This window comes from Dermochelys coriacea, chromosome 8 (assembly GCF_009764565.3).
Source record: "Dermochelys coriacea isolate rDerCor1 chromosome 8, rDerCor1.pri.v4, whole genome shotgun sequence".
Classification (NCBI taxonomy): Eukaryota; Metazoa; Chordata; order Testudines; family Dermochelyidae; genus Dermochelys; species Dermochelys coriacea.
This window is the reverse complement of record NC_050075.1, coordinates 56,592,254-56,613,567: the sequence shown is the minus strand read 5'-3', so window position 1 is coordinate 56,613,567 and position 21,314 is coordinate 56,592,254. Positions and strand designations below refer to the sequence as shown.

General features: G+C 42.0%; 1 protein-coding gene across 1 annotated transcript in view; it reads right to left on the bottom strand.

Annotated features, from left to right (window-relative positions):
- Positions 1-21,314, bottom strand: part of HMCN1 (hemicentin 1) — a 340,371-nt gene that overhangs the window by 174,671 nt on the left and 144,386 nt on the right. Inside the window, 8 exon segments of the mRNA XM_038414308.2 lie at positions 40-167; positions 2,466-2,564; positions 3,351-3,414; positions 3,416-3,545; positions 4,462-4,624; positions 5,859-5,972; positions 7,952-8,079; positions 8,508-8,649. Of these exon segments, the coding sequence (XP_038270236.1) occupies positions 40-167; positions 2,466-2,564; positions 3,351-3,414; positions 3,416-3,545; positions 4,462-4,624; positions 5,859-5,972; positions 7,952-8,079; positions 8,508-8,649 (968 nt within the window).

Below are 21,314 nucleotides of genomic sequence, written 5' to 3'. Positions count from 1 at the left end.
TGTAAGACTATACATACAAATAAAAAAAGATTCTCTTACCACCATATCATTTTTAATCCATTTCCGCCCTGGAATTGGGTTTCCAGCCAGCAGTACACAAGGCAAAGTAAGCTGCTGTCCTTCAATTACATTGGCTACTGCTGGGCTCATTCCAATTAGAGGTGCAACTTGAATTTAAAAGAAAGGATAATTTAGGCATTTCTATGTGCTTGCAGAAAATGAAATACTCCTTACTATCATTATGATTTACCATAGTGCCTAAGGACCAACCAAGAATGGAGCCCCATTGTGCTAGCTACTGTAAAAACACAGAAGACCTTACAATTTAAATATACAAGACAGACAAAGGCTAGAGGAAAGGCAGAATGAACAACATGATGGCCAGCAAATGTCATGTTAGTGCCAAGATATACTTGGGGGGAGGAGGGGTGGGGGTTAGTCAAAAGACAACTAGCTAAATGTAAAGATGAGGGAAGGGATGGGGACAATGAAGGTATGAGGACAATGGGGACACAGCACAGGAGAGAAGAGAAAAAGAAGGAAAGCATGAGAGGCAGGTGTGAAGTGAAGCTGAAGTGAAGAGACCACGAGTGCAGGGGTTGGAGCAAACAGTCAGTCAACATAGGTCAGAGATTGTCCGTTCATAACTATAAAAAAACATATTCCCTTTGGGCTTTACACTGCATTTCCTGTACACTCAAAAATTCTATTGATGTAAAGTCAAAATAATTTTTTTATTTCTTGTTGGTAGCAGAATTTCTAGGAATAGAAATAGGTAGGTTCACAAGAGCCATGACCAGGAAGTGACTTCCCTTCTCAGCACAAGCTATTAGGTCTCATGGGAAAGGTCCATAGCCCGACAGAAAGTTCTGGATGCCAATAAACATCTAACAGATTGCTTACCAGTTCATAAACAGCTTCACTTGTTAGTTTGTTTTTTAAAGTGACCTTGAAATAGTGGAGATTAAACAGAATGTTTAGATAGGTCAGAAACTCACTGTTTATAAAATGCTGCTTGCTATGAATGTAAAGATTCCTGACATGTGGTCCAAGATAATAAACACTTTACTGGATGCATAGATGGACCCCCATTCACTTCCTCCTACAAACGTACACATTTCACAGCATTATGTCTAATTATTTTCATTATCACTCTCTACGACAAAACCAGTTACTTAAAGATAACTCTTGTACAAACTGTACAGAGATTTCTTATACTCCAATTTTATCAAGAAGTTGCCTTGAGCACTCTCCCTGCTACCTTCAGTTTTTAAGATAAATTATGGCAGGAAACCTCTCCCATTCCCCTCCACAAAACGTTTTCATGATGAAGATTTTTCTGCCTTTAACAAACTTTTCTAAGAGGAGGAGGATAAAACAAAACTAAGGATAAGTACCTTTTGAAGATACATTTAATTAAGCATAGTTGGAACTAATTCAAGTCTTGCATCAAGTCAAAAGATAAAAAATGTTCTAATGTGCAAACTCAATGATTTTGGTTTATACTGTTCATGTAGATATTCCTATTTCAGTTAGTATAGGTGTGTACATATACACACAAGTCTGATTTGCAAGTACACATCCTATTTTCTTACAAATTACAAATTCTGTCAAATGATTATGTGTATGAAACTATGCATGAAGATTTGTAGACCAGTTTACAAGTTTTGGGTGGGATTTTCAAAAGCTCTGCTTGCATTAAAGTTAATGGCAGTTTTACCAATGCCTTCAATGGGAACAGTGGTGGGCCATTTCAATCACTTTTGAAAATCCTACTTACGGTCCCTTAAGGTGTTGAAATGAGTATAGAAACTTAAGCCCATCAGGACATAATCCTGCTCTTATTTAAGCTAAGGGGAGTTTTGGGAAGAGAACAGGCCCAAACTTCTAAACACATTTGTATGAAAATAAATTATACTCTTTGACAGGAATAGTTCTCACTAAGATCCAGATTCTCCACTGGCTTACCCCAATGAACTCAAGTGTCTGCACTGGATGTAAATCAGCACAGAATTAGTCTTATTATTTCTAATTTTAAATAAAATTGTATTCATAATATACAGTTAGTTCTAATTTTAAAAAACTGATTCTTCTATTTTGGACACAGAAGAAATTAACTTTTTATTAATAATTCTTATATAAAATAAAATTATTGGCAATAGATGGAAATTAGAACTGGGTTCATGGCACCTAATTCAAGTCTGGAATTCCGATACCCCAAAGTTCAGAAGTATTCACATTCAGGATTTTTGTTCATCCCAATATAAACAGTGGGAGCACTTGCTAAGTTCAGATTCAATTCCAGGATCAGACTTCAAATACCATCAGAATTTGGGAGTGTTTCAATTCAAGGTATTTGGTTTGGGCTCATATCCAAAGAAAGAGTGGTCAGATATATTACAGCTATAGAACCTCTATCAGTCAATCCTTTTGCTAGGTTAGATTGAGATGTTAACCAGCCTTACCCAGTCCTGTTACTGTTATTGTGGCTGGCTGTGACTGGATCTTTCCAAACTGGTTTTCAGCTTCACAGATGTAAGTGCCCTCATCACTGACCCACAAATCTAAAAACAAATTAAATTAAAAAAGGACTAGATTGCATTTCTTAAACTGTTTTGCACTAAAAGGTTGCAATGCAAAAATATTTCACTTTTAATATAGTTTTACTTGACCATTCCTTGTCACTGGCCACAATGGAGAGAAGCAATGTCCATGTAAGAGAACTTGAAGAAGAACAGTGCATTATGTATATATATATATATATATATACTGTTTTTCATCCCAAAGGATTTTAATGCAATTTACAAACAGTATACCTACTGGAATCACTTCACCCACCTAAGAATATAGCTATGTCTGGGAGGGAACAAGGCAGCTGTTTAACACCACAGAATAATATCGCACAACTGTTTAGAACAGGAGTTGAAGAATACAATAGCCAACTGAAGCTGCAAGCAGAAACAGCAGGCAGAATGTACAATAGCTACCCAAACTAGGACTTGGCACAAACAATGGACTTAACATCCTCTTCTCTTGCGAAGATTCCATGGAATCTTTAGTGTCAGCAATTGGCCAGGACCCACATTTTTATCTTACCCCAAACACTGTACTTCTATGGCACTGACATTATTCTCACTCAAATACAAAGAGATTCAAATGGTAACTGAAGTGCATTCAGCCCTACTACCAGAATGCCAGTGGAATTTTGGTGTCTAATGGATATAGTCTGTACTGAAAACTGACATTGTTAAAGGACAAATGAATAGTAGAGTATTACAGTAACTTTGATAAATACATTTTGTACAGTATACATTTTATGATCTTGTCTTTATAGATTTTTGTCTACCTACTGTTAATAGACAGGGCACCCGTTCTGAGCTGACTGATGGAACTAACTGCAAAGGGTCTGGAAAAAAAGAGGGGTGCCATCCAGCCGTCTCCATTTAACCTTTGGTTCTGGGTAACCCTGAACATAGCAAGGCAATGTCACGTTTGATCCAATATCCACAGATTCATCACTAGGTTCCTGTGTGAAACTGGGAGAGCTGGAAGAGATAGAGTACACAGAACATAAAACAGAGAAGTAACATGGCATAGTATTTCCTTTGCAGTTTAAGTTAAACTACAATTTCAAATATATGTTCCATCATACAGCATGTAATACCTAAATAGCAAGTTCTAAATTTAGCAAAACCTTGTAACTGCAGCTTTGCATCATCATTTATTTATTTTGGGGGTACTCAACAATATTCTAGGCACCTCACTGAAATAAGAACGGATCCAATTCTGTTCAAATGAGCTTACAGATTAAGACCTGGGCCCTATAAGTTACACTTCATGAGAGGACCTCTACACTAGCAAAGAGCCTCTCAGACAAAAGCAGGACTCCATACAGATACAGAAAAAAAGGTCTGTCTCCACAGAGTAACTTACAGAACTGGGGCCAATATTCAACATGATGCAACAAGTCAGTGTCATTGTCAGACCAAAAAGGGTTGGAGAAAGAGGAGAGGAAGGACAAGAGTGACAATAATATTGTGTGGTTATTCAGGTCAGTGTGGCATGTGCACAACTTCATGCTTGCACAGCTTTAAAAAAAAGGCAAAATTTCTCCCCTCTCTTCACTTTTCATGAGCTTTGCAAAAAGATGTGAGGAGGAGGGAAAGTTGTAGGAAGGATTTGAATGAGGCAAGGGAGCTGGCTTGATGAACTAAACTGGAGAGTATTCCAAGTATATGGAGCTGCATGGAAGAAGGCACAAAACATTTTGAAAGGAGATGAAAGAGGAATGGAGTTTGGTGCTATTGACAGAGTGAAAGGTTAAGTGATCTGTACAACCCTACACTAATAAACACAGGTTAAGTTAATGTGAAGCCTAGGTTTCTAATTGTGAGTCTTTTCAATGTCAGGAAATGGAAACATTTAAATCATGCGCAGTTAATTAACTTAAATACAGGATACTTACAACCAACATCTAAAGTTATCTTGCCAGATGCTCTTCCTGCATCATTGCTAGCCACACAAGTATAATCACCAGCATCCAGATCCTGTGTTTCCTGGATCTTCAAAAGACCCCGATGAGAGTCAATAAGAAGAAACATCGACGCCCTCAACTCTAGGTCACCTAGGTCCAGATAAAAAAAGATAGCATGAAATAACACAGTATTTCCAAAACTGTTTCCTATGAAAGAAATACCCTTTTCATTCCCAATTTGAGATTACATCATTGTATGATTGTATTTAATTATGCACCACAGATAAATACATTGGCTTCCATTCATCAGAAAATGAGAACATCCGCCATTACATTAGACTGAATAAAATCACTTTTTAAAAGAAGAGCTATAAAGCCTCTTTCTTCAGTGAATAAGCCAACCTCTAACTGATGGGGGTAAGGAAGAGACTTTCCTTATGGGCAGGTTATCCCAGAATAATCCGCTATGAGTTTTTTGCACCTTCTGCTGAAGCATCTGGTACTGACCACTATCAGAGACAGAAACATGTACCAGAGGGTGCATCTGCCTGATCTTTTAGGACAATTCTTATGTACCAGGGCTATTGGGATTCCAGATGTTTAATTGAAGTCTTTTCTAGTATTCAGCCTATTTCAATAGTTTACACCTTTGTGCATGGAACAATAAACCCTTTTTTCTGGGAGTTCAGGCTCAGTTTCTGAGGGTGAGGGAGAACCTCATGTAGCTCTATGTTGACTTTGAGTTGTGCCCCCGCAGTGTTATAGAATATCAGGGTTGGAAGGGACCTCAGGAGGTCATCTAGTCCAACCCCCTGCTCAAAGCAGGACCAAACCCCAATTTTTGCCCCAGATCCCTAAATGGCCCCCTCAAGGATTGAACTGATAACCCTGGGTTTAGCAGGCCAACGCTCAAACCACTGAGCTATCCCGCCCCCCGTCCTTCCACTCCATAAGTGGGGGTCTCTAAAATTTTGATGACAGGAGAAGTAAAGGGCTCCTTGTGCTTTCTGAGGGGGTTGGAGGAGCTATTCAATTATCAAGCATAGAAAAATGCATTTGAGATTTTAGTCACATATATCTAAACATTATACAAAGTAGGAAGGCCATTCTTTAGAAGACACAAGAGTCGACTCACCACTCTGTTACACTCATTTTACATTAGTGTAACTTCATGGAGTTAAAAAAATAAAACAGAGTGTAATATATCAGACCCTAGAGATCTAGTGCTGTACCTCCAAAATTAGAATCTCATGGTTTAGTCACCACTTCGATAGTAAACCAGCTTTTAGCACTATTAAGTCACAAACCAAAGTAATTGAGTAAGACATTGTTCAGTAAATAAACCAAACCAAGAAATAGACCCAGATGGATGGAAGAAATGCACCTTTAAACCATTTAACTTGAGGAAGTGGGACCCCAGTGGTTTTACATTCCATTACAGTCGTGTCTCCAAGGGCAACCAGAATTTCACTGTGAACTACAGTCAACTTTGGGCTCTCTGGAAAAAAAGAAAAATATTAGAGTTTTTTTTTCAAGTAAACAAAGAATGTTACTTTAAATATTTGTGACTTAAGTTTTGGGCTCCAATTTCCTCTTGTTACATGGACATTAGACAGACTATTTTAACTAAAGCTAGTCAAGCTTGAGAATCTTAGATGAACTGCAAAATAGCGAGGGAAATGGGGAGAATAAAGAAATTGGAGTGGCAGGATAACTGAAAGGTGAGTGGAATATTAACGAGTGAGAAATAAGAAGTGAGAGGATTTGAATATCCAGAGGATCTGGAAAGATTCAGAGACTCTCTCTCGATGTCTACTTCCCAATATTAAATAGGTGCAATACCGTAGTGCTCAGAGGCCCACTGTGCTCGGTGCACTTACAAATACAGTTTATAGACTGTAGTATGCCCCAGGGAGTAGGGGATAGATGATGACTGACAGTAGTAATTGAGGAAAGGTGGGGATAGAGGGTTGGGGGTTCTCCTGGGAGGGGACACCCAGACTGGGTTTCTGCTGGGGACAGAACCCTGAGATAAAGGGCACTGGGGTCTGGGAGCCACTGGCAGAAGGAGGTGCTCTGTATGCTGGAGAGCTAATTCCCAAGATGACTAGCAGGAGGCGCTGCATCAGTGAGTCATCACTTTGCTACACTGACACAGCATAAGGACCGGGCCTGCCCCAGAAACACCCCAGGGCCCTGCCCCTCAGTGCCAGGTGCAGGCAGGCTCAGTCAGCCAGGGTCCAAGCATGGAGGGGCTTAGTATGCGGTGATCCAGGTGAGGGTTGAGAGGGTTCTGTGTGGGGCAATCTGGGTGTGGGTGGCTCAGTGGGGGATCTGGATACAGAGGGATCTGGCTGCACAGGTGCTTGTTGAGTGGTTCTGGGTGCAATGGGATGCTGCAGGGGGATCCAGGTGAAGGTGGTTGGGGCTCAGCTGGGGGGTTTTGTCTGGGGAGGGAATAAAGCTGGGGGGTCTGGATACTGGGGGAGTGGGGCTCAGTGGGGTAGGAATCCAGGTGCAGTTGATTGGGGCTCGGTGGGATGGGGATCCAGGTGCGGGTGGCTCATCGGGGTGGTCCAGGTACAGGGGGAGTGAGGCTCTGTGGGAGGGTCTGGATGCATGGTTTGGGCAGATGGGGGAGCAGCTCCCTGTACAGTGATCCCTCCCCCTGCAGCTGAGGAGTGATGGGTGCAGGAAACTGGGGGGAAGGTAGTTTGCAGCTGAGGGAGAAATCTCGGGTGGGTCTGACCCAGCCCTGGAAGCCGTGCAGGGGAAAACTAAGTCCCCTCCTGCCCAGCTGAGACTAGCAGCTGAGCCCGGTACAGGGTAGGAGCCATCAGCTGGGTCTTCCCCAGTCCTGCCCCATAGTGATTTACCTCTGCCAGCTGCCCTGGGCACCTGAAAAATACTGCTGGGGAGGATCGCATGACCGCTCTTGTGGCTTCCCCATCAGAAAGTCACTTTTCTGCAGGGAAACAACGAAATCTGCTGGGGACATAAATTCTGTGCAGGCACAGTGGCACAGAATTCCCCCAGGAGTAATGCATGCACCAGAGAGCTGGCGTAATATGAAGAGTGATTGGATAAGAATAGATTAAAGTTATCCAGTGGGAGGGATAAAGAAAAAGAGAGGTCAGTTGAGGCCCATTTGTCTCCTATGTTCACTGGCAGGTAGCACTGCTCACTGCAGATCTAATTTGTTAACATTATTTCTCATTGTAAAATTAGACTTAAAATAATCAAGAGAGCCTTAAATGAATAAACAGTAACAACCACCACCACTTTAACATTATCAATATTTACAGCTGGTTAGAAAACAGGAATTTTTTTTAACATTTTTCAGGATTTTTTTATTTTTATTGGAAACTTTATTTCATTAGAAATGTTCTGAACAGTTCTATCAATATTATTCAACTTTTCCACTCAGATTATCTGTTTCTTCTTTAATGTCATTTCATTGTTTCTTTCTATACTTGCCAATGTATGTGAGGGTAGAAGTCTGTCTCTCTGTCCCAGCTGAGTTACTGGCCAAACAACCATAAAGTCCTGCATCTTTTGGAATGGCCTTTTTGATTATCAAGGTGCCTTCTGGGCTCAACCTATATCTAGGGAGGGAGGGAAAAAAAGGTATCAACAAAATTCAGTAGTCATTGAGAAAACAATCTCATGTTGTGGCAGCAGTGTGTACAGATGGTTTTCATATATGCATGTGTTTTTGTATAAGTAGTAACTTCCATCAGAGCATCTCAAAGTGCTTTGGAAGCATCATCAAATTAAGTCTTGCAATGTCCTTGTAAAATGGGGTAATCATAATATTTCCATTTTACAGATGAGAAAACTGAGATTAAAGGGCCAGATTTGGGAGTTTACCCTACTTCCTTTTTTTCCCCCCAAGCACTATTTACAAGTCTCACAGGCCTTTGAGGTTGGTAGGAAACTTTAATTCAGAACATTTCATAATTCCTCAGTTAATTCCTGAACACTACCCTCCTCTAATAGAAAAGAGGGAAAGGCTGCAAGCCCATTACCATACCTGTCTGATCTTATGATAAACATGTCATTGTGTGTCCAGACTATCTTTGGCTTTGGATAACCTGTTGCAGAACACATTATAGACACCTCAGAGCCTTCTGTAAAAGACTGATTCTTAGGTGATATGACAACTTTGGGTGGTTCTGTTAAAAATAAAATAATAACATTGAAACATCAGCTTCACTTTTATGATGATCAAGTTTGCAGCCGTTTACCGAAAACCTTGATAATAAATTACTCTATACACTCTTCAGACACATTCTTATAATGGAAAACACCACTAAGAAAGGACTGACCAGAATCCCACCCACCCCTCATCCCATTGCCTCTTTTTTAATACTGTTAATGATTCTCGGAGCTGCATGAAAAGAGTAACAAAGCAGCAGATGCTGCTCAAAAGTATAAATTGTGATTATATATTTATAGAATCCCTTTTATTTAGACTGTCTCTCAAAATGTTTCATATTACAAACTACTTAAACTAGAGAGGTGGTCTTGTAGACACCTCCCCTCCCAATTGCCCAACCCTAATCCTTGGCAGGAGACATGCATGGCTAGATGAAAAAGTAGTATTAAAGATGGTATTTAGGTTACAAACAGAAAATAAACCCACATTTCAATTTGTTTTAAAATGTGACTGTCCAAATCTCAAATGCAGTGGGTGCCAATTTCACATGGTTTTGAGTGTTGTTACAAACCCAAAACCTGAGCCAGATTTACCAAAAAGATTAACCAAGGCTCAATAACCTGGGCTGAGTAGTGAACAAGCTGTGTCAATTTATTACTTTTGGGTGAAAACTATGAGAAATGGTAGTTTTAATGGCTTCAGCTCCAAACCAAGCAAAATTTAGTTGCTTCAACCGTATGTTTGTTCCAACCCAGATGTCAGCATGAAACTCACGGAGTGGGAATCCACAGGAAGGGAGACTTAAGAAAAAACTCTTAAAAATCCTTGAAGACTAAAACACCAATGAGTTCACGATAACACCACTTGACTATTTTGGGATGCGGGAGCAAAGGACCAGGAGGGTGTAAGCAGCATTTAGGCAGCTCACAGGCTTTCTGCCAGCCCTCTCTACAGGGAAGAATTTAATCCTGGGTGACAAAATTAAATACAGATTTGAAATATACTATTTTTAAATGAAATCATCATCAGTCATTGTGGAGCCAGTCTGCATCTGTGATGTTGATACCCATAGTGTAATAATGGATTCTCTAGGGGAAGAGACTGATAAGAGTCAATGAAGCTAGACTATCAATACAGTTCATTATGGCAAGTGACAAATGTACTCCTTTTACAACACAGACTCAAGTGCCTTCATGCACTTTTAGGGGAGAATCAGCAGCATCTGATAGATTATCAGAAGGAGAAGAGTCTTTCAGGAGAAAAGGCTGATTCTCATTAATGCCTTCTACAGTAACGTTGCATTTGTTTCACCACCACCACCCACTATTGGATTAGCAGCATTTGCCTCCATTGCTGCAGCCTGTGTTACAACTTCATTAACTGCATCTGTCTTTACAATTGGTGCCAATCGTGTACCATCTGAGTTTTAATACACGTCCTTCTAACAGATGGCTATTCTCCTTGTTGGCAACCACCAATTACCCAAACTGCCTAACCCTAACTGTTGTGTATTAAGGGGAAAGTGGACTTAAAGAGTCAAGTTACAAAGACCAGGATGCACACTGCTAAGAGAGGTTTCAGAGTAGCAGCCGTGTTAGCTTGTATTCACAAAAAAAAAAAAAAAAGGAGTACTTGTGGAACCTTAGAGACTAACAAATTGAGCCCTGGTCTACACTAGGCGTTGAGGTCGAATTTAGCAGTGTTAAATTGATTTAATCTTGCACCCGTCCACATGACGAAGCCCTTTTTTTCGACTTAAAGGGCTCTTAAAATCAATTTCCTTACTCCACCCCCGACAAGGAGATGAGCACTGAAATTGGTCTTGCTGGGTTGAATTTGGGGTATTGTGGATGCAATTAGATGGTATTGGCCTCCGGGAGCTATCCCAGAGTGCTCCATTGTGACCGCTCTGGACAGAACTCTCAACTCAGATGCACTGACTAGGTAGACAGGAAAAGGCCCGCGAACTATTGAATTTCAATTTCCTGTTTGGCCAGTGTGGCAAGCTGCAGGTGACCATGCAGAGCTCACCAACAGAGGTGACCATGATGGAGTCCCAGAATCGCAAAAGAGCTCCAGCATGGACCGAACGGGCAGTACAGGATCTGATCGCTGTATGGGGAGAGGAATCCGTGCTATCAGAACTACATTCCAGTTTTCGAAATGCCAAAACATTTGTCAAAATCTCCTAGGGCATGAAGGACAGAGGCCATAACAGGGACCCAAAGCAGTGCTGCGTGAAACTTAAGGAGGTGAGGCAAGCCCACCAGAAAACCAGAGAGGCCAATGGCCGCTCCAGGTCAAAGCCGCAAACATGCCTCTTCTATGATGAGATGCATGCCATTTTAGGGGGTTCAGCCATCACTACCCCAGCCATGTTGTTTGACTCCTTCAATGGAGATGGAGGCAACACAGAACAGGTTTTGGGGGACGAGAAAGACGATGATGAGGAGGTTGTAGATAGCTCACAGCAAGCAAGCGGAGAAACTAGTTTTCCTGACAGCCAGGAACTGTTTCTCACCCTGGACCTGGAGCCGGTACCCCCCGAACCCACCCAAGGCTGCCTCACGGACCTGCCAGGCGGAGAAGGGACCTCTGGTGAGCGTACCTTTTAAAATACTATACAAGGTTTAAAAGCCAGCTTTTTTAATGATTAATTTGCCCTGGCATTCGTGGCTCTCCTGGATATACTCCCAAAGCCTTTGCAAAAGGTTTCCGGGAAGGGCAGCCTTATTCCATCCACTATGGTAGGACACTTTACTACTCCAGGCCAGTAGCACATACTCGGGAATCATTGTAGAACAAAGCATTGCAGGGTATGTTTACTGGCATTCAAACAACATCCGTTCTTTATCTCTCTGTATTATCCTCAGGAGAGTAATATCATTCATGGTCACCTGGTTGAAATATGGTGCTTTTCTTAAGGGGACATTCAGAGGTGCCTGTTCCTGCTGGGCTGTTTGCCTATGGCTGAACAGAAATGTTCCCCACTGTTAGCCATGCGGTGGGGGAGGCAAAATGCGACCTTGTAACGAAAGCACGTGCTATGTATTTAATGTTAACAGCAAGGTTTACTGTGAAAGAGTGTACCCAGTGTTCTATAAAATGTGTCCTTTCAAATACCACTGTCCCTTTTTTTTTCTCCACCAGCTGCATGTGTTTCAAGGATCACAGGATCTTCTCCTTCCCAGAGGCTAGCGAAGATTAGAAGCCCAAAAATATGCACTCGCAATGAAATGTTCTCTGAGCTCATGCTCTCCTCCCACTCTGACAGAGCACAGACGAACGCGTGGAGGCAGACAATGTCAGAGTGCAGGAAAACACAAAATGACCGGGAGGAGAGGTGGCGGGCTGAAGAGAGTAAGTAGTGGGCTGAAGAGAGGGCTGAAGCTGAAAGGTGGAGGCATCATGATGAGAGGAGGCAGGATTCAATGCTGAGGCTGCTGGAGGATCAAACTAATATGCTCCAGTGTATGGTTGAGCTGCAGTAAAGGCAGCAGAAGCACAGACCGTCGCTACAGCCCCTGTGTAACCAACCGCCCTCCTCCCCAAGTTCCATAGCCTCCTCACCCAGACGCCCAAGAACGCAGTGAGGGGGCCTCCGGCCACTCCACCCCAGAGGATTGCCCAAGTAACAAAGGGCTGCCATTCAATAAGTTTTAAAGTTTTAAAGTGCTGTGTGGCCTTGTCCTTCCCTCCTCCACCACCCCTCCTGGGCTACTTTGGTAATTATCCCCCTATTTGTGTGATGAATTCATAAAGAATGCATGAATGTGAAGCAACAATGACTTTATTGCCTCTGCAAGCGGTGATCGAAGGGAGGTGGTTAGCTTACAGGGAAGTAGAGTGAACCAAGGGGCGGGGGTTTCATCAAGGAGAAACCAACAGAACTTTCACACCGTAGCCTGGCCAGTCATGAAACTGGTTTTCAAAGCTTCTCTGATGCGCACCGCGCCCTCCTGTGCTCTTCTAACCACCCTGGTGTCTGGCTGTGCATAACCTGCAGCCAGGCGATTTGCCGCAACCTCCCACCCTGCCATAAATGTCTCCCCCTTACTCTCACAGATATTGTGGAGTGCACAGCAAGCAGTAATAATAGTGCGAATATTGGTTTCACTGAAGTCTAACCGAGTCAGTAAACTGCGCCAGCACGCTTTTAAACGTCCAAATGCACATTCTACCACCAATCTGCACTTGCTCAGCCTGTACTTGGACAGCTCCTGACTCCTCTCCAGGCTGCCTATGTATGGCTTCATGAGCCATGGCATTAAAGGTAGGCTGGGTCCCCAAGGATAACTATAGGCATTTCAACATCCCTAATGGTTATTTTCTGGTCTGGGAAAAAAGTCCCTTCCTGCAGCTTTTGAAACAGACCAGAGTTCCTGAAGATGCGAGCGTCATGTACCTTTCCCGGCCATCCCACCTTCATGTTGGTGAAACATCCCTTGTGATCCACCAGTGCTTGCAGCACTATTGAAAAGTACCCCTTGCGGTTTATGTACTCACTGGCTTGGTGCTCCGGTGCCAAGATAGGGATATGGGTTACGTCTATGGCCCCACCACATAGGGAATCCCATTGCAGCAAAGCCATCCACTATGACCTGCACATTTCCCAGGGTCACTACCCTTGATATCAGCAGATCTTTGATTGCGTTGGCTACTTGCATCACAGCAGCCCCCACAGTAGATTTGCCCACTCCAAATTGATTCCCGACTGACCGGTAGCTGTCTGGCGTTGCAAGCTTCCACAGGGCTATTGCCACTCGCTTCTCAACTGTGAGGGCTGCTCTCATCTTGGTATTCTTGCACCTCAGGGCAGGGGAAAGCAAGTCACAAAGTTCCATGAAAGTGCCCTTACGTGTGCAAAAGTTTCGCAGCCACTGGGAATCATCCCAGACCTGCAACACTATGTGGTCCCACCAGTCTGTGCTTGTTTCCCGGGCCCAGAATAAGCATTCCATCGCATGAGCCTGCCCCATTAGACCATGATGCCCACATTGGCAGGGCCCGTGCTTTAAGAGAAGTCTGTGTCCATGTCCTCATCACTCTCATAACCGTGTTGATGTCGCCTACTCACCCGGTTTCGCTTTGCCAGGTTCTGGTGCTGCATATAATGCTGGATAATGCGTGCAGTGTTTAATGTGCTCCTAATTGCCAAAGTGATCTGAGCGGGCTCCATGCTTGCCCTGCTATGGCGTCTGCACAGAAAAAAGGCGCGGAACGATTGTCTGCTGTTGCCCTGACGGAGGGAGGGGCGACTGATGACATGGCTTACAGGGTTGGCTTACAGGGAATTAAAAACAACAAAGGGGGTGGCTTTGCGAGAAATTGAATGGCCGCCTCAAGGATAGAACTCAAAACCTCAAGGATGAAATTCAAAACTGGGTTTAGCAAGTCATTGATTTCACAGAGGGAGGGAGGAGAAAATGAATACAAAACAAATCTGATCTATTTCTTGTTTTGAGCCACTTCACGTATCTTTATACATCATGCTGGCAGCAGACTGTGCAGTACGACCGCTAGCTATCGTCACCTCCTGGGTGCTCGGCAGAAGACAGTGCAGTATGACTACTGGCCATCCTCTTCTGCTAGCCGCAGATTAAAAGACAGATTAAAAAAGTGCACTGCAGGTAGGACTCAATCGCCATGAGACGAAACAAGGGAAATGAACTGGCTGAGTCACTCCCATGTTTGCCCAGGCGCCCGGTTAAAAGAGCATCCAGGACTACGTTGACGACAGCTACCAGTCATACTGCACTGTTTGCTGTCAAAAGGCAATAAACTGCTGCTGTGTAGCAATGCAGTACCATGTCCACCAGCACCCAGGAGACATACGGTGACGGTTAGCTGAGCGGGCTCCATGCTTGCCGTGGTATGGCGTCTGCACATGTAACTCAAGAAAAAAGGTGCAAAACAATTGTCTGCCCTTGCTTTTATGGAAGGAGGGAGGGAACGGGGGCCTGACGATATGTACCCAGAACCACCCACGACAATGTTTTAGCCCCAGTGTTTTGGCACTGAGATTTCTACCCAGAATTCAAATGGGCAGTGGAGACTGTGGGAACTGTGGGATAGCTACCCACAGTGCAAAGCTCTGGAAGTTGACTGTTGCCTCGGTACTGTGGACAAAGTCTGCCGACTACATGCACTTAGAGTATTTATGTGGGGACACACACACTCGACTGTATAAAAATGCTTTCTACAAAACCGACTTCTATAAATTCAACCTAATTTCGTAGTGTAGACATACCCTTATTTGAGCATAAGCTTTCGTGAGCTACACCTCACTTCATCGGATGCATTCGGTGGAAAATACAGTGGGGAGATTTATATACACACACAGAGAACATGAAACAATGGGTCTTATCATACACACTGTAAGGAGAGTGATCACTTAAGATGAGCCATCACCAGCAGAGGGGGGGGGAGAAGGAGGAAAACCTTTCATGGTGACAAGCTATTACCAGCAGGATCACTCTCCTTACAGTGTGTATGATAAAACCCATTTTTTCATGTTCTGTGTGTGTGTATATAAATCTCCCCACTGTATTTTCCACCGAATGCATCCGATGAAGTGAGCTGTAGCTCACAAAAGCTTATGCTCAAATAAATTTGCTAGTCTCTAAGGTGCCACAAGTCCTCCTTTTCTTTTTACTGCTAAGAGAGTCACTCTGCAACTAAAGCCAAGCTACAGACAGATAAGGGTCACACGGTCAATAAGTGTGCAGCACACAGGTGTGATGACATCATCCCTTGGGAGAGGGTGGGGTAAAATCTGCACTTGTGCTGGAAAATATACATATATTATTGCTGACATTAAAGTAAGGGTGCAACAAACAGCAGCAGCAAAATGATTTTAAAAAACTAATCTGGGATTCCAAGTTCAAGCTGGGATGGTCACAGGCTACCTAATCGGCATGGGCGACTGATAGCAGCATTCTCACAGTACCAATATTTGCCACAGCTTAATTTTTCTTTTAACACATAAGAACTTGTCAAGAAGAGATGTAATTTACAGGTAAAACACAGTGTGATACATCAATATGTATACTCTCCCCTTCCTTCACCTTCAGAGAGTAAAGGTGGCCATATATGGCCATACTTATATATGGGGGGGCCTGTATCTGCTTCGATGGGAAAAGCTGTCAAATAAGACCGAATGTATTGCATATTTTATTCTATTCGTTGCGGGAAGAAAAATATGTAAAATATTATCGCAATGCTAATATGAATTATGCATTTGTGTGCGGGATAAGCAACTAAGCATAGTGGGAATAGGTTATGATGACTGCATGATTAACAGCATAACTCTTCCTAGTTTAGTCACTGGGGATCCCTCCACAATTAGTTTCAGATGATGTGAAAAGAGTCAATTTACAGGATGAATTTTTTCCTGTAAATTTCACATTCTTCTTTCTTGAGGGATTTACCCCTGCATCCAATCTGATGACCTGTATCTTATCTTTCCTTAACACTTATCAGGACCAGTCTATACTTTTTTCTAGAAAAGAGAAGCAGTTCACTACACATTGTTGCAGGGGAGAAATAACATGTAAACCCTCTTTATTCATAGTACGTGGTCATCCAATTAGCTTACTACATGGCAAATGTTATATAGTGCCAATGTCTTTACTATGGGCTTGTCTACACTACCACTTAAGTTGATGCAAGTTATGTCCCTCAGGGGTCTGAAAAAAACACCACCCTAAGCGACGTAACTTACACTGACTTAAAGCGATGTCTACACCACACTACGTTGGCGGGAAAAACTCTCCAGCCAACATAGCTTCCACCTCTTGTTTAGGTGGAGTAATTATCTTGACAGGAGAGTGCTCTGCCGTCAATGTAATGGGTCTTCACCAGACATGCTGTAGCAGTGCCGATTTAGTGCGGTAGTAAACACGAGCCCTATGTTATTGCAAGATAAATACATGATAGTTTCTATTTTCTGAATCGGAGTACAGCTTATAAGGTAATCACTTATGGTTATACCCAGACAAAGTACCAACTGATCAAAGTTATTACAGTTCATATAGCTTTATAAGACTAAACACTGCAATAAAGCCGTCTTTGATACATTTTTGCAAATCACTGGCTATTTTCACCAATATTTTTTAACAAATAAGGCAGCACTTATGTAACACTTTTCTTGCATAGATGTCAAAACACTTTAAAGAGGATGGTATTATTGTCTCTATTTTACAAATGGAGAAAACAAGGTAAAGAAAAATTAAATAAATTGCCCACAGTTACACAGCAAGTCCATGGCAGTCTCCTTAGTAATGGTTTGACTTTTACATAGAAAGGTCTATCAAGGTCTATCTAATGCATCCGATGAAGTGAGCTGTAGCTCACAAAAGCTTATGCTCTAATAAATTTGTTAGTCTCTAAGGTGCCACAAGTACTCCTTTTCTTCTATCAAGAAAGTTACACATTTGGGACAATATAGGTTGGCAAGGGCATAAGCACTATTAGTCAAGCCAGACTCACATTTGAGTTAACACAGAGTCTGTACCTGCAATGGGCTGATGAGACTCCTTAACCAACTTGGATTGTAAACATTAGCCAACTAAATCTCACTAACCCTGCAGAGCGGGCAAGTACATACCATCACTAGTGATACCAGAAGCTTTATTGTTTACAAACATCAAAGATGCCACAATAAATTCCCCCAAGGGTTTCTAAAAGTATTTTTTGAAGTTTAGTTAGTGGGAACATCAGCACATACTTTACCAGAAGCCTGCATTAAAATTGTGTTGTCTAGTGGTCATAGTAGAGGAATTGTATTCAGGACTTCAGGACTGTGTTCGGCTCTATCAATGATTCATTGTGTGACAGTTGACAGAGCTCTAAGGTCCAAAAGCAAAAATGCATGCAGAGTTACATTTCCAAAGGCAACCACCACATTTGCATGTACAGAGCAAGGAACTAGTTAGGGCAGCAACTGATTTACATGCAAAGTTTCAGTAAATGTGGACATCGATGTAGTTATGCAAATTCCTAGGAATTTTTGGTCATGAACCTATGGTCTCGTTTATTAATGTTTGGGCCTTAACCTCACAGTTCTTCAGTTTAACCATCTTTAGAATGGATATAAGAACACTGTCATGATTAGGATGTGGGCTATCTGACCTAGTGGTCAGAGCAGAAGTCAGGCATCAGAATCAGGTTACTGGGAGGCATAATCTGAGACAGACCTAGGAAGACCATTCGTCTGTCTTAAAGCCAACAATCCTAGTTTTGCAGAGCACTTGTCCTGTCCAGTAGGGTCTTAGCACCAGAAGTGGCTTTTGTCCAGTGAAAATGAGAGGCGGAGATTGCATACAAGATTATGCCAGTGGGAGAAGAGGTGGGGGCGGCACCTCCATGTGACGTGACCCAGGCAGGGGCAGGCACAGGCGCACGCAGCTCTATATATCACTAAATCCCTAATTAGCGTTATGTGGTTGCTGGTATTTGTTGGTAGATGTGCAGGTGAACGAGCCCCTGATTACTCACCAGCAACCACACATCACACAACAAAAACACTAACCCAGGAACCTATCCTTGCAACAAAGCCCGATACCAACTCTGTCCACATATTTATTCAAGTGACACCATCATAGGACCTAATCACATTAGCCATGCCATCAGGGACTTGTTCTACCAATGTGATTTATGCCATCATGTGCCAGCAATGCTCCTCTGCCATGTACATTGGCCAAACCAGACAGTCTCTATGCAAAAGAATAAATGGACACAAATCTGACATCAGGAATCATAACATTCAAAAATTGGTAGGAGAACACTTCAGCCTCTGTGGCCACTCAGTAAAAGATTTAAGGGTGGAAATTTTGCAACAGAAAAGCTTCAAAAACAGACTCCAACGAGAAACTGCTGAGCTTGAATTAATATGCAAACTAGATACCATTAACTTGGGTTTGAATAGAGACTGGGAGTGGCTGGGTCATTACACATATTGAATCTATTTCCTTAAGTTAAGTATCCTCACACCTTCTTATCAACTGTCTAAATGGGTCATCTTGATTATCACTACAAAAGCTTTTTTCTCCTGCTGATAATAGCTCATCCTAACTAATTAGCCTTTCACAGTTTGTATGGTAACTTCCATCTTATCTATATGTATATATATATCTTACTATATGTTCCATTCTATGCATCCGATGAAGTGGGCTGTAGCCCATGAAAGCTTATGCTCTAATAAATTTGTTAGTCTCTAGGGTGCCACAAGTACTCCTGTTCTTTTCTTAGAGATTCAGTAATTCTTTGCTGTCTCTTTACTGTCTCAAACAACAATTCTTTGGAAAGGCTTGTGATTTAAATTCTTTGCACAACTAGCAATGCATAAACAAAGATAAACAAGTACAACCATTTAATTGTGTCCAAATCAAAAGCTATCACACTACAAGGCAATAGTTTTAGTGACTTGCATAAACATTTTGCAAATTTTGCTGATAGGGTGTGATTTTTGCAAAATTCACTTCAACATACTGACCACACTAACTAGGCAAATCTCAGTCCCTGCAATCTGGCCTACCTGCAACCAAGCAGAGAGCCCCATTATCTTCAAGCGGATTTCACAGGGACATCGGTATCTCTCTACATGGATCAGATAGCATGGATCAGGTACCATGATCAGAGTACCAGTGAACTGGCTACTCTCTATGGGCCTGATCCAATTCCCACTGGGAAAGAGTCCCAATTAACTTTAACTTTAACCCAATTAACTTTAATGGGCTTTAGTTTAATAGTCTATTTTCAGATGTGAGCAAGTGTGTGTCATATGTCTTAAATTAAGTGGCAGGGCTCTGTACTTTTGGATCAGAAGAATCTTCTCCACTAATAATCATGAAGCGCTATGTGGTCAAAGCATGCAATAGAGGGATGCCTGTGAAGTTCTGTATGGCCATCGATTTGTTAAAAGATCTTTAATTCTGCATTTGTAAGTGCCAGGATGGAGGCACACAATTTTGATCTTCAATTTTTTGAACAAAAAGAAAAGGAGTACTTGTGGCACCTTAGAGACTAACAAATTTATTAGAGCATAAGCTTTCGTGAGCTACAGCTCACTTCATCGGATGCATAGAATGGAACATGAAAGCTTATGCTCTAATAAATTTGTTAGTCTCTAAGGTGCCACAAGTACTCCTTTTCTTTTTGCGAATACAGACTAACACGGCTGCTACTCTGAAACCTGTCAATTTTTTGAACATCTGCAGTATGTTAGTGTCATGAATGCACATGCAAAAAAACTACAATAAGATCAAAACCTGCTTGCAACAAATATTAACATATATGTTGCTGAGAGAAAAGGAAGGATGGAGTTAGGATGATACTGTGCATTCCCTCTGGTATTTCCACTTTGAAGTCAATTCTGGCACAGAATCCAGATTGGATCCATTTCTAGGAAAGATTATCTTTATGCATATACACATACACAGTCAATATATTTTCAAAAGAAATCTTTATTTCTCATCTGACTTGTATTAGCTTAGATCATATTTCACCAATATGCACTGGATTTTCTATGGTTTCATATTAAACATTCATTGTAGTATTTCACATTTTTGGATTGTGAACTAGATGAAAACAGCTATGTAAAAATAAGGCACACAAACACAGTTCAATTACTGTTGCAATGACAGGTCTGAAGAATAGATTTGTTAAAGTATGTATCAAAATCAATAAATAGTATTTATTAGATACATGCAGAAGACTTCATTATCAAGTAGCCACATTGATTGTATTGGCCACAATTGCATGCACTTAATTAAAAGAAAAGTACAATCTTAGGGAATAGTTCTTCTTCTCGGACGCATGGAAGATGCACCGCATGTTTATTGTTGAAAATTGAATGTATTTTTTGCAAGAAGGGACATCATGGGAACATTAACATAAAAGTGCCTGTATTCACCATTATTCCTCTAAGACCTCTCAGAACCCTGAGGATTACTTCTTCTATCCTCCTCTTTCCTATGTCTTTCCCCATACAAACACCCACATCGTACTAACCACCATCCTGGACTAGAAGAGGTGGTTCGTCCAAAGCCTAACCAGATTCCTGAATTAGCAATGGGTTGCTATACAGAACAACATGAGGCACCGGGGCATGCTCTAACCCTAATGTCACAGCAAGGAAAGACCAAAGTCTGTCTCATTTTTGGGTCACTGTATGTAATGTGTAATGGCATCTGAGAGGAGAGTAGCTGGCCTACCCTTGTCCATGGATTATAAATATGATCAGTCCTCCTTTATTTTAATTTTATATGCACTTCTCAAATCTTCTGCATTTACCAGACATCTCACTTTGGGAATGTCTTCCTGCCATGTCCCAGTATTCTATCCTCTATGAACTTATCTAATTTTTTTTAACCCAACTATATTTTTGGCCTTCACAACATCCCACAACAATGAATTCCACAGGTTGACTGTGCATTGTGTGAAGTTGTGAGTTGTGCGGGCGGTATAGAATTCATATGGCCTGCAAGGGATGTTAAGAGTAACTAGAAGGGTTTCTACAGGAGTGTTAGCAACAAGAAGAAGGTCAAGGAAAGTGTGGGCCCCTTACTGAATGGGGGAGGCAACCTAGTGACAGAGGATGTAGAAAAAGTTAATGTACTCAATGCTTTTTTTGCCTCTGTCTTCACAAACAAGGTCAGCTCCCAGACTACTGCACAGGGC